Source organism: Cnephaeus nilssonii (assembly GCF_951640355.1).
Source record: "Cnephaeus nilssonii genome assembly, chromosome: 21".
NCBI classification, from domain to species: domain Eukaryota; kingdom Metazoa; phylum Chordata; class Mammalia; order Chiroptera; family Vespertilionidae; genus Cnephaeus; species Cnephaeus nilssonii.
In genome coordinates this window covers 16,412,595-16,423,964 of record NC_137092.1, presented here as the reverse complement: position 1 = coordinate 16,423,964, position 11,370 = coordinate 16,412,595, and the positions used below count along the sequence as shown (strand labels likewise).

The 11,370-nt window shown below is 57.8% G+C and overlaps 1 protein-coding gene across 1 annotated transcript; it reads left to right on the top strand.

The window, feature by feature from the left end:
- Positions 1-1,068: 1,068 nt before the first annotated feature.
- Positions 1,069-9,557, top strand: NES (nestin). The gene is made up of 4 exons (XM_079761054.1): positions 1,069-2,000; positions 3,054-3,178; positions 4,912-4,985; positions 5,230-9,557. Exons 1-4 carry the CDS (start codon positions 1,218-1,220, stop codon positions 9,042-9,044), a joined length of 4,797 nt encoding a protein of 1,598 aa, XP_079617180.1. The 5' UTR covers positions 1,069-1,217; the 3' UTR covers positions 9,045-9,557.
- Positions 9,558-11,370: the final 1,813 nt, after the last annotated feature.

The window sequence follows — 11,370 nt, the reverse complement described above, 5'->3', positions numbered from 1 at the left end:
CCTCCTCAGAAGGCCTCCCCAACGACTCCCACCCTCGGTGAGCTCTCTGCTTCCTGAAATGTGGAACCATCAAAGGGAAGTTTGAAGGATTAAATCAGACAATGTAAGTAAAATCGTCAGAGCGTGCTTTGGCACATCATCACAAACGCTCAATCAGTCTGGGTGGTTGTGATAAAGGGAAGAACTGCCGCTTCTTTCTGCTTCCTCTTCTTGGCCAGGCCCGTAGGCCACCAGGGGGCGTGCTCTGCCCAAAAGTCCCTGACACCCAGGCCAGGATGTGGCGCCCTTCCCTGAGACGGGGAGGCCTCGGACGAAGCAACCTGAGCCTCAGGTTTTGTGGAAGAGCAGTAGGAAGCAGGGAGGTGAGTGATGGGGAAAGTTCCCTTTCACCGGACCTTCCCATTTTCTGACGGACACAGCGGCAATGGGGTGTGTGTACATTTGCAGTCTCCCACTACAGCGTGTCTGTTCTTTTTCCCAGGCGGTGTCTCTCTTACCTCTCTTTGCAATTCTGCCTTCTTCTAGTATTTTGGGGTTGGGTTTTTTTTTTTTTTTTTTTTTTTTTTTTTTTTTTTTTTTGGGGGGGGGGGCATTTGCAATTACGAAAAACACACACACACACAAACAACCATGGGATTTCCATCATGGCTCCCATTTTATGGATGAAGAAACGGAGTCTTAGAGGAATTCAGTAAGTGATACCTTTCTTGGGTGTGCTGAGCAACTGAGACTGGAATCCTCTCCCAGGCCCCAATGCCCTGGCACCCCCTGGACCGCTAGTTCGGTGCATCATCTACTTTTATCAGGGGTGATGACCCTTCCTCACGGCTTCCTCCCTCAGAAAGCCGCCACCCTGGGATCAGATTCTCCAGGCATGGCTTTTCCTTTCAAAGTTCCACTTAAAAAAAGAAAAGAAAAAGAAAGTTCCACTTTCCTTCTAGCCCCCCGGGCCGCGGGCACAGACAGAGGATGCCGCTGCTCCCTACACTGAAGGGGTTAAGGCTCGGCCCCGCCCCCGCCCCCGCCCCGGCCTGACTGGCGGGAGTATGAATAGCCTCGCTCCCACTCCCGACTCCCTGTCGCTCCCGCCGCTCCTCGCCCTGTCCTGTCATTGTCCCCATCGGTCTCCCTTTCCCTTTCATCCCGAAGGGTTTAAGAGCCGCTGGCTTCTCCCGGTGCCCAGCGTCTCTCCATCTTTGGTGGGTCCGACGTGCAGGATGGAGGGCTGCCTGGGGGTGGAGTCTTTTCAGATGTGGGAGCTCAACCGTCGCCTCGAGGCCTATCTGGCCCGGGTCAAGGCGCTGGAGGAGCAGCATGAGCTGCTCAGCGCGGAGCTCGTGGGTCTCCGGGCACAGTCCGGGGACGCTGCCTGGCGGGCCCGCGCCGACGACGAGCTGGCAGCCCTGCGGGCCCTCGTCGACCAGCGCTGGCGGGAGAAGCACGCGGCCGAGGTGGCGCGCGACAGCCTGGCGGAGGAGGCGGAGAGCGTGGCGGGCCGGTGCCAGCAGCAGCGGCTGGCCCGCGAGCGGACGGCGGAGGAGCTGGCCCGCGGCCGGCGCGCGGTGGAGGCGGAGCAGTGCGCCCAGGCCTGGCTGAGCCGCCGGGCGGCCGAGCTGGAGCGCGAGCTGGAGGCGCTGCGCGCGGCGCACGAGGAGGAGCGCGCGGGCCTGGCCGTGCCGGCCGCTGGGCCCCCGTGCCGCCCCGGCCGCCCCCGCGCGCCCCCGGCGCCCGGCCCCGAAGTGGAGGAGCTCGCGCGGCTGCTGGGCGAGGCGTGGCGCGGGGCCGTGCGCGGCTACCAGGAGCGCGTGGAGCGCATGGAAACGGCGCTGGGCGAGGCCCGCCAGAGGCTGGGTCATGCGGTGCAGGGCGCCCGCAAGGGGCACCTAGAGCTGCAGCAGCTGCAGGCCGAGCGCGGCGGCCTCCAAGAGCGCAGGGCAGCCCTGGAGCAGAGGTTGGAGGGCCGCTGGCAGGAGCAACTGAGGGCCACTGAGAAGTTCCAGGTGAGGAGGCGGGGGGCCTGGGTGAAACAAGGCTTCGAAAAGACCCCACGGGGCTCAGAGGCCTTCTGGGGAAGGGAGCGGGAAGTGCTGCCCATCCAGGGACCACTTCTTAGAAAACTCATAGCTGGTGCCAGAGGCCCTAGACTTGCAACTCCCTCTAGAATAGGGTGGACATGGTAGGGGTCGGAGCCTCTCAAATCAGACCCCCTGGAAGGGCAGACGGGTGGGGGGGGCGGGGGGGGCCAAGACGGGTGTAGCACCTCCCCACTCTGATGGCCTCTGGGCCTCTCCCTAGACCCGCTGTCACTGGCAAGATGCCCAGGACTTTCCTTCTCAGTGCTGCTGAGCCTCATGTCCTGCTACTCAGAGTCTTCAAAGTTCCTAACCGCCCTCATCCCCCTGACAGGTGGAGGTGAGGGGCCCTGCATGAGGGACCAACAGCCCTTGTCCCATGTCATGGCTTCTTAACGCCCTGAGCACATTCCAGAAGCCTGGGACAGCTGCTCCCCCTCACACTGCACCAGCAACTGAGAAAACAGCTCCCTTCCCGGGCCAGACAGAGGTCTCACCACCTCCCCAACCCTCCTCTCAGAGGAGACAGATTCCAGAACATGTGGGGAGTGGAGGGGGTGGGGGTGAGGAGCAAAAGACAGTGATTGGGACTGGGGCAGTTTTGGCTTCCAGTGCTGCGGGCTCCAAGCTTCTTGATTAATCGTTTTTCCTTCTGCTTCCACTCCCCGTCCCCTCTCCTCCTCTCTGTAACCATCTCCTCCCCTCCCTCATGTCCCCCTTCCTGTGGCAGTTGAATTCTGAGCAGCAAGTGCAATCATTTAATCAGCATCCTCAGAGAAGGAGCCCCATGGGAAACACCCTTGTGCTCCTCTTGGAGTCTCCAGAAGGGGTTCTCTGGGCAGGGAGTGGGGTAGGGAGGCAGGAATCTGCTCAACAGGGAAGTCAGGAGCTGAAGGTGCTGTTGCAGCAGCCGTGGGGGGTGCAGGTTAGTCAGCAGGCAGGACCCCACCCTTTACTGACCGCCTCTGGCTTGCTCTGCAGCTGGCCATGGAGGCCCTGGAGCAGGAGAAAAAGGACCTACAGAGTCAGATTGCCCAGGTCCTGGAAGGTCGGCAGCAGCTGGCACGCCTCAAGATGTCCCTCACCCTGGAGGTGGCCACATACAGGTACAGGTTGACCCCGACCCACCCAGATGAGGCAGAAGGGCCTCAGCTGAAGGGGTCCAGAGCCATGGGTGGTGGCAGCTCTACCACCACCAGGTTCTATGACTCTAGGCTGATCCCTTTCACACCAGCATATTTCCCACCTGAGCCCACTTAATCCCCTATGGGTTCAGGACCGGAGAAGTATCCTGTGCCCAAGAAATCCCCCAAGGAGAGGTGATATTGCTGAATAGGAGAGAGGGCTGGGCACATGTGGGGCATCTGCATCCAGACTCTTACCCCAGGGGGCTGAAAAAGCCTTGTCTGTGTGTGTATGCTCACACCGAGGAGGTAAGTTCCTTGGGCAGCCTCAGAAAGGAGGGTCTGCAGGTGTGGGTAGGGGGCACTGGTTTGCACCGGCAAGTCTCCTTGTCTGGAAGATGGAAGATGGGCTGGGTGACCTCCAAGGCCCCGGTCCATCCTGAATGTCATGGGGCCTGGCTACTCTCAAATCCTCGTCCCTGGGCCCTACCCAGCCCTGCTGCTAGCCACATGTCCTGGCCCAGGAAAGGCTGAGACTCAGGAGGTGCTGCTTCTCTGGCTGGGTGGCCTTGGGTAAATTTACAGCCTCTTCCCGGAAACTGGCCTGGTTGGCTGAGGGTTCGGTGACAGAGCCTGTGGAAGGGGCTTTGCTACCATGAAGGGCTTCGTATACCAAGCCCACAGGGAGGGCCAGGGTCAGACACGCTATGAAGACAGTGCCCCCAGAGTCCACAGACAAACCAAGGCAGGGGTCCTAGGACAGGTTCTGGAGGGGAGGGGAAGCAGGGCCCAGAAAGGAAGGTCAGGGAGGAGCCAGGGATGAGGAAGGGAGCCGTTGCGTGAGATCAGAGGGCAGGATGCTGCCAGGGGAAGGATGGAGGTGCGACTGCAGACAATACTAACCGGACTCAGAGATCATGAGGAAGAGCTGAGAGCTGATGTTCAGCATAACCTGTGGAATTGATTGTTTCTCCCTCCTATTGGTCTCTCCTCCTCAGTCCCCACGGGGTATTGAGGCCAGGGCGTGAGCACAAAGACCTCCATTGCCTTGAGAGGCTTGGGACCCAGAGCCCTTAGAGATCCCAAGATGAGGGCCTTCACCCTAATCAAATCACTGAGGGAAAGGGTCTGGGGAAGGCTTAACCTCTGGGGTTTTGAGGCCTGAGAAGGATTTAGATGGATTCTTTTATTTCTTTCTGTGACTAGCTCCCGGGGCCCTGGGGGAGGAGGAGGGAGCCTATCCCATGGGAACAGCCTGAGAATTCCCACTTCCCCCGGGAAGCCCCTCCTCAGACCCTCCAGACGGTGGTGTGGACAATGGCATCGATTAGCATGAGAATGGGCACCACACACAGAGGATGAGGTCATTAGCCGGGGTGGGGAGGGGGAGACTAGTCTAAGCTATAGGTGGGGGGGTGTACATTGTGTCTGCTGTGTGGGAATCTGCCTGTGTGTCTGTGAGCTCATCTGTGTGTCCCAAATATGTGTGTGATGCTCTGTGACCGAGTGTGTGATATCTGGATATGTGATTATGTGATTTCATGTACACAGCCACGTATCACCCCACCTGTGGCTTTCATGTGATAGTGCTAAAAATGAAAAGGAAGCCTGCGATGTTAGGGTTTTTTTTGTGTGTGTGTTTTTTTTTTCTGGCTGGTTTGCCTACTGGCCTGTGGACAGAGGGCTGACCCAGTTTTCCCTCCCTCATCCCCCAGGACCCTCCTGGAGGCTGAGAACTCCCGACTGCAGGTACCTGGCGGCGGTTCCAAGGCTTCCTTCAGCTTCCAGGGTAAGAGCTGGGGCCAGGTTTCCCCTCCTCGAAACGCTACCCTTTTTTGCTTTTCATACCCCAGAGCAATTCCTTTCTTGAGAGGCACCAGTCTAAGTCTCAACTCCTTGGCTCCCAACAACCCATACAGTAGGAGGCAAGGATAGGGCCCATGGACACTCTTGCCAGAAATGGTAACTGCTCTGTGGCCCCACCCGCCCTGCCAGTACATACTGACACCGTTTCTTTTCCTCCATCTTTCCAGACCCCAAGCTGGAGCTTCATTTTCCTGGTACTCCAGAGGGCCAGCGTCTGGGACCTCTGCTCTCTGTCCTCAGCCCTACTCCCCTCTCCTTGCCCTTACCTGATACTCTTCAGACACCTGTTCCAGCCTTTCTGAAGAGCCAGGAATTCCTCCAGGCTCGTACCCCCACCTTGGCCAGCACCCCTATCCCACCCACAGCTCAGGCTCCCTGCCCTGCTGCAGATGGAGAGATCAGGGCCCAGGATGCCCCTCTCTCTGTGCTCCAGCCAGAGGTTGGGCGGCAACAGTTTCCACAGGCCATGGGGGCTGAAGCCAATGTAGCCATCCCTGCCAGCATCCTGCCAGGACCAGAGCAACCTGGGGGCCAGCAGCTAAAGGCCAGTACAGGCCAGTCCCCTGAGGATCATGCCTCCTTGGCCCCACCCCTCAGCCCTGACCACCCCAGTTTAGAGGACAAAGATGGAGAACCCAGTGAGACTAGAGTGTCCAGCAGATTTCAGAAGGAAGATGAAGGGGAACTGGCAGAGAAAGAAATAGCCATAGAGGTCAAAGTGGGAAGCAGCCTGCAGCAGCAAACACAGCAAGAAGAGGGGGATCTGGACAGGAAGGAAATCCAGGGCTCCCAGGGTCCTTTGGAAAAAGAAATTCTGAAGTCTCTGGAAGAGGAGGGTCAAGAGCCACTGATGTTTCTGGAAAAACAGAGCCAAGAGACACTGAGACCTCTAGGGAAGGAGAATCAAGAGCTATTGAAGTCTTTAGAAGAAAAGGACATGGAGGTAGTGAGAACTCTAGAAAAAGATACTCTAGAACTATTTAAGCCTACAGGAAAAGAAGATCTGCAGACATTGCAATCTCTAGAAAAAGAGAATCAAGAACTAATGAGGTCTCTTGAAGATAATCTAGAGACATTTTTATATCCAGGGAAGGAAAATCAAGAATTAGTACAGTCTCTAGAAGGGGAGAACTTTGAGTCCTTGAGAGCTCTAGAAAAACAGAATCAGGAACCACCGAGGTCTGTAGAAGAAGAGGACCAGAAAACACTGAGAACTCTAGAAAAAGAAAATCCTGAGTCTCTGAGGTCTCTAGAAGAGAATCAAGAGTCCTTGAGATCTCTAGAAAAAGAGAACCAGGAACCACTGAGGTCTCTAGAAGAAGAGGACCACGAGACACCGAGACCTCTAGAAAAAGAGACTCAACAGCCACTGGAGTCTCTAGGAGAAGAAGACCAAATGACATTGAGACCTCTGGAAAAGGTGAAACCAGAGCCACTGAAGTCTCTTGGAAAAGACCAGGGGATATGTAGACCTTTTGAAAAAGAGAATCAAGAGTTATTAAGGTCCCTAAACGAAGAGAGTATAGAGGCAGTAAGATGTTTAGAAACAGAGAATCTAGAACCGCTAAAGTCTGCAGGAGAAGATCTGGAAATATTAAAGCCTACAGAAATTCAAGGGCCACTGTGGTCTCTGGAAGAAATGAATCCCGAGACCATGAAACCTCTAGAAAAGGAAATTCAAGAATCGCTGGGGTCTGTGGAAGAGAACCAAGAGTCATTGAAATCCCTAGAAAAGGAGAATCAAGAATCATTGAGATCTCTGGGAGAATGGAACCTAGAAAATTTGAGATCTCTGGAAGAGGTAGACAAGGAAAGTCAAAAGTATCTGGAAGAGGAAGAGAACTTGGAGAAGGGAGAGAATCAAGAGTCGCTGAGGTCTCTGGAAGAGGAGGGACAGGAGCTGCTGCTGTCTGCAGATCAGCAAAGGTGGGAAGATATGGTGGTGGGGGGCCAAGAACTGGATCAGGAAACGCCCTCTGGGAGGGCTGGAGTGGACGATGAGGATGCGGCAGAGCTGGACCTGAGGGAATGTGATGGAAAGGAGGGATCTGCAGAGGAGGGAGAACTGCAGTTGACTGTCGTAGGAGGCGCCTGGAGCACAGGTGAGGGGCACCCAGGGAGCCCTGAGCCCAAAGAGCAGAGGGCTCCAGCTGAGGGCACCAGTGGGGAGGGAGTTGCTGAGGGCCTTCAGCAACCTGAAGGGCAGCCAGAGACCGTGGGGGCCCAAGGCCTCCATGCTCCCTGGGGAATGTCAGAGGTGATAGAGCCAGTATTGGAAAATGAGAATAAGGCCCCAGGGGGTGGCCGAGCCTCCCCAGAGGTCACCTTGGGGTTGGAGGCAGCCATGGGTGAGTCTGCTTCAGGAGCTGAGCAGGGACTGGAGCAGAAGATGGTAGGGTTGGAGGACCCAGGCCACCTGGCCAGAGAGGAGGTGATGGAGCCAGTCCTGGGGGAAGAGAGTTTGGAGGCAAAGAGTGTGCAGGGCTTGGAAGGGCCTGAAAAGGACCTAGAGGAGGCAGCTGCTCTGGAGCCAGAGCTTTCCATACTGCCCAGGAAGAGCAGAGACTCTCTGGAGTCTCCTGGATCTGCGGAGGATTTGGAGCCTGAGGTCCCCTCGGGAGAAGACGAGGTGCTCCCTGCTGAGACCTTGTGCCATGATGCAAGTGATACCCCTCAACCCAGGCTCCTGGGGTCAGAGGAAGCTGAGAAGGATGCAGAACCAGTACTAGGGTCCTCCAGCCCAAGGCTCACTGAGCCCTGGTTGCTCACCTCAATCCCTGAAGCTGCCCCTGGTTCCCAGCCCCTAGCAGAGGGGAACCAGGAGGCTAGCTGGGGGCTGGAGGGCAGGGCTGAGGCCCTGGAAAAGGTGGAGGGTGAGAAGGAGGAGTTGGGTCCTGGGGGACTCCCCGAGGGCCTCCAAGAGGAGGAGGAAGAGAGCAGAGATGAGAGCGAGGCTGATGACCTGGGGGAGACCCTTCCTGACTCCACGCCCCTGGCCCTGTACCTCAGCTCCCCTGCCTCCTCCAAGTGGGACCTAGCTGCAGAGCAGAGGCCCTCCCCTCAGGGGGAGGCCAGAAAGGAGGGATGTGATTTTGCTGTCCTGACCCCTGAGGGCCATGGGGACCACCCAGAGGAGGAAGAGGAGGAGGAGGGAGAGGAGGAGGAGGAGGAAGGGGAGGAAGGGGGAGGTGAGGAGGAGGAATGTGGCCAGGACTCTGACCTGTCAGAGGAATTTGAGGACAATGTGGGGACTGAGGCTTCTGTCCTTCATGGGGACCCCGGAGAATTGATGGAACCTCTGGGCCAGGTGTCCCAGGTGCCACTGGAGCCTGCAGCCTGGGGTCAGGATGGGGAGTCTGATGGGTTTGCAGATGAGGAAGAGAGTGGGGAGGAGGGAGAGGAGGAGGAAGAAGAGGAGCAGAAGGAGCCAGGGGGTGGGCAGTGGGGGCCAGGGCCCTCTGTTGACAGCCTTCCTGCCATGAGCAGCCCTCAGAGGGAGGACCTCTTGGGGTCTGAGACTGTGGATGTCAGCATCCCCTGGGATGATGGCTTGAGGGGTGCAGCAGCTGATCCCCCAATGACTGCCCAGGAGACTGAGTCCCAAGACAGCACCGAGCCCTCTGGCTCAGAGGATGAGTCTGAGGATGCTCCCTTGGAGAGGGAAGACCAAGTTCCAGGCCCTCTGGGGACCCTCAGTGGGACAGAGGATACCCCTGGTGTCAATGGCCAGGGCCCCAGCTTGAAGAATGAGTTGGAGCATGTGAATGGGGGGTTGGTGAATGGGGTGGAGCAGTCTGAAGGAGCAGGGCAGGGAAAACTGGGGGCCCTTGAGGGGGACCAAGGGAAGCCTTTGGAGGAGGAGGAGGGGAGTGCCCTGAAGGCCCCTTGGGCAGGGGCTTCTCTTCATCTGGACCCAGGCCAGTTCCTAAAGTTCACGCAGCGGGAAGGAGACGGGGATTCCTGGTCCTCAGGGGAAGATTAGAGACAGTGCTCTTCCCGCACTTAGGACTTGAGTGGGGACATGTCCCCAAGCCCCCTCCCTGCTCAGGGCCAGCGCCTTAACTTATGATCTCCCAACCTGCGGTTTCTGCCCAAGAGGCCTGGCTGGCCAATGTGAAATGAGGTGTGGGAAGGGGACCTACCTGTTCCGAAAATGGAGGCTCCAGGAATGAAAACCAGCCTCTCGGACCCTGCAGAGTGGACATCATGCCTGCACTGTCCCATGAGGTTTTAGCCAACTGAATCCCTATAGGACTAGGCCCCTTTTCCTTGCACCCCCTTTCCTCCCATCCTTTTGGCTGGAAAAGGCCTGGGGCGCGGTGGCTCCTCCAAGAAGAAGGTGGCTGTGGTGGTCTTTGTGTGTGGGGGTTCACCAGCCCTGTCCCTCCTCACTGTACCCTCATGGGATGTCCGGTCAGTAAGGGGGTGCTCCTATATCCTGACCCCCCATATTCCTGCCCTGTGTGACTGCCCTGCCCTCTCTGGCTCATCCCTGCTTGAATAAAGTAATGCTTCCACCTACAAAGTCTGGACTCTTTCTTCCCCAGTTCAGGGAGTCCTCGGGGCCAGCACAGGAGCTGGGGAGACCGGGAAGCATCAGGAGATGCTGGTGTTGGGGAGGGGCTGTTTCCTGAGGCGAGGAGGCCCTGGAGGCCTCATGGGGTGGCAGTGCAGACAGACTAAGGCTGCAGGCAGCCGTGCTAGGGCCCTGGGGAGGCCTGGGGGTCCCGATCCAGGTGACCTCAGTGCCTGAGCATGCAGGCTGTCATCCTCTCCGCCACGGGGCTGATTACAGGGGGTAGGACTTGTGCCACCCCCACTCTTGCCTGTCCTACCCCCTCCGGCCCCTCAGTGCCGCCAGCATAATAAGCCCCTTTGCCCCCAAACCCAAACAGCTGTCTGGCCTGTGATGTCTGCATGGACTGGCTGGGTCAGAGGCGGGTGAGGGAAGGGGGAGGCCTGTTCTGCTTTAGTTGGGCTTGTGGCCTCGGGTCAGTGTTTATTCTCTGAAACTCAGACTCGGCCACACAAGAGGGGCACTGGGCTGGGTGAAGTGGGGGGCCTCCCCATGCAGGAAAAGCAGGAGAAAGGCTAGGGGAAGCCCGAGGGCTGCGGCTTTGACCTTTGGTAGCTCTTTACTCACATGCTGAAGCAGGAAACAGGCAAGCCAGACGTGAGGAGGGGAGACACTGAAGTGGCAGGGCTGAGCAGAAGAGCTGGGGGCTGTGTTGATGACTGGCGTAGACAAAGGGTGAGGGGCACAGCCACCGCTTCTCTCCACCCCACCCCTTTCCAGGGTCCCTGTGTGGGGCAGGGAGGGGCCCGAGGTTCCTGGATTAGGTGGGGCCTGAGGCCTTGAAGTCGGGATACCCAAACAGAAGCCCTCCCCAGCTCAGCGCAGTGGGGAAGGCAGATCTGGCGGCACCTCTAAACAAATATACTTGGTGGGGGTGGGAGAGGGGCTGCCAAACAAATGTTCCGCATTTGGAGACAACCTCAAGTCTGGGAACAGGCCGAGGGCCTGGGAAAGACGACAGGATGAAGGCTCCGCCGATCTGGCCCCCACGCATGTCCTCTGGCCAAGGAGGGGTGGGCAGGGGGCCCCCTGACAGAATCCCACTGTTGGTCTCTCTGCCCAGGCTTTTCTCCTTCTCCATCTAGGACTCTCTGTCTTGGGCACTCAGGCCCCCATTTCACAGTCCACCCTGCCCTCGGGGTCCAAGATTCTGTCTCCCCTTCCGGCAGCCCAAGCCTACACTCTCCTTCCTGGACTCACCACTAACAAGGCCCTGTGTGACCCTGCCAGGCTGCCAGGCTGGAGGCCAGCACATTGGCATCCAGGCAAGTCAGACCCACTCCCTGATCCTCTAATGTGACACAGGAGCCCTGTTCGTGATCTCCCCAGGCCCTTGGGCACCCCCGCCTGGGCAAGGGTCCAAGGCCAAGAGCAGTCCTTCCCTGTGCCTGGGTGAACATCCTGTCCCACACCCCAGGTCCCTGGTCCCCCACAGAGTTACCCAAACCGGCTGATTCTTTTTTTTTTTTTTAATATATTTTTATTGATTTCAGAGAGGAAGGGAGAGGGAGAGAGAGAAAGACCATAGATGTGAAAGTGAAACATTGATCCCCCTACCGGGGATGGAGCCCGCAACCTGGGCATGTGCCCTGGACGATGCCCAGCTAGTTGAGCCACGCTGGCCAGAGCCAGGTTTGCATTTTAAATAAAACCTTCTGACTGCTGTGAGCACGGCCTGGAATGGGCAGGCGTGCGTCAGGGAGGCTACTGCAATAGTCCAGGCGGGGGAGAT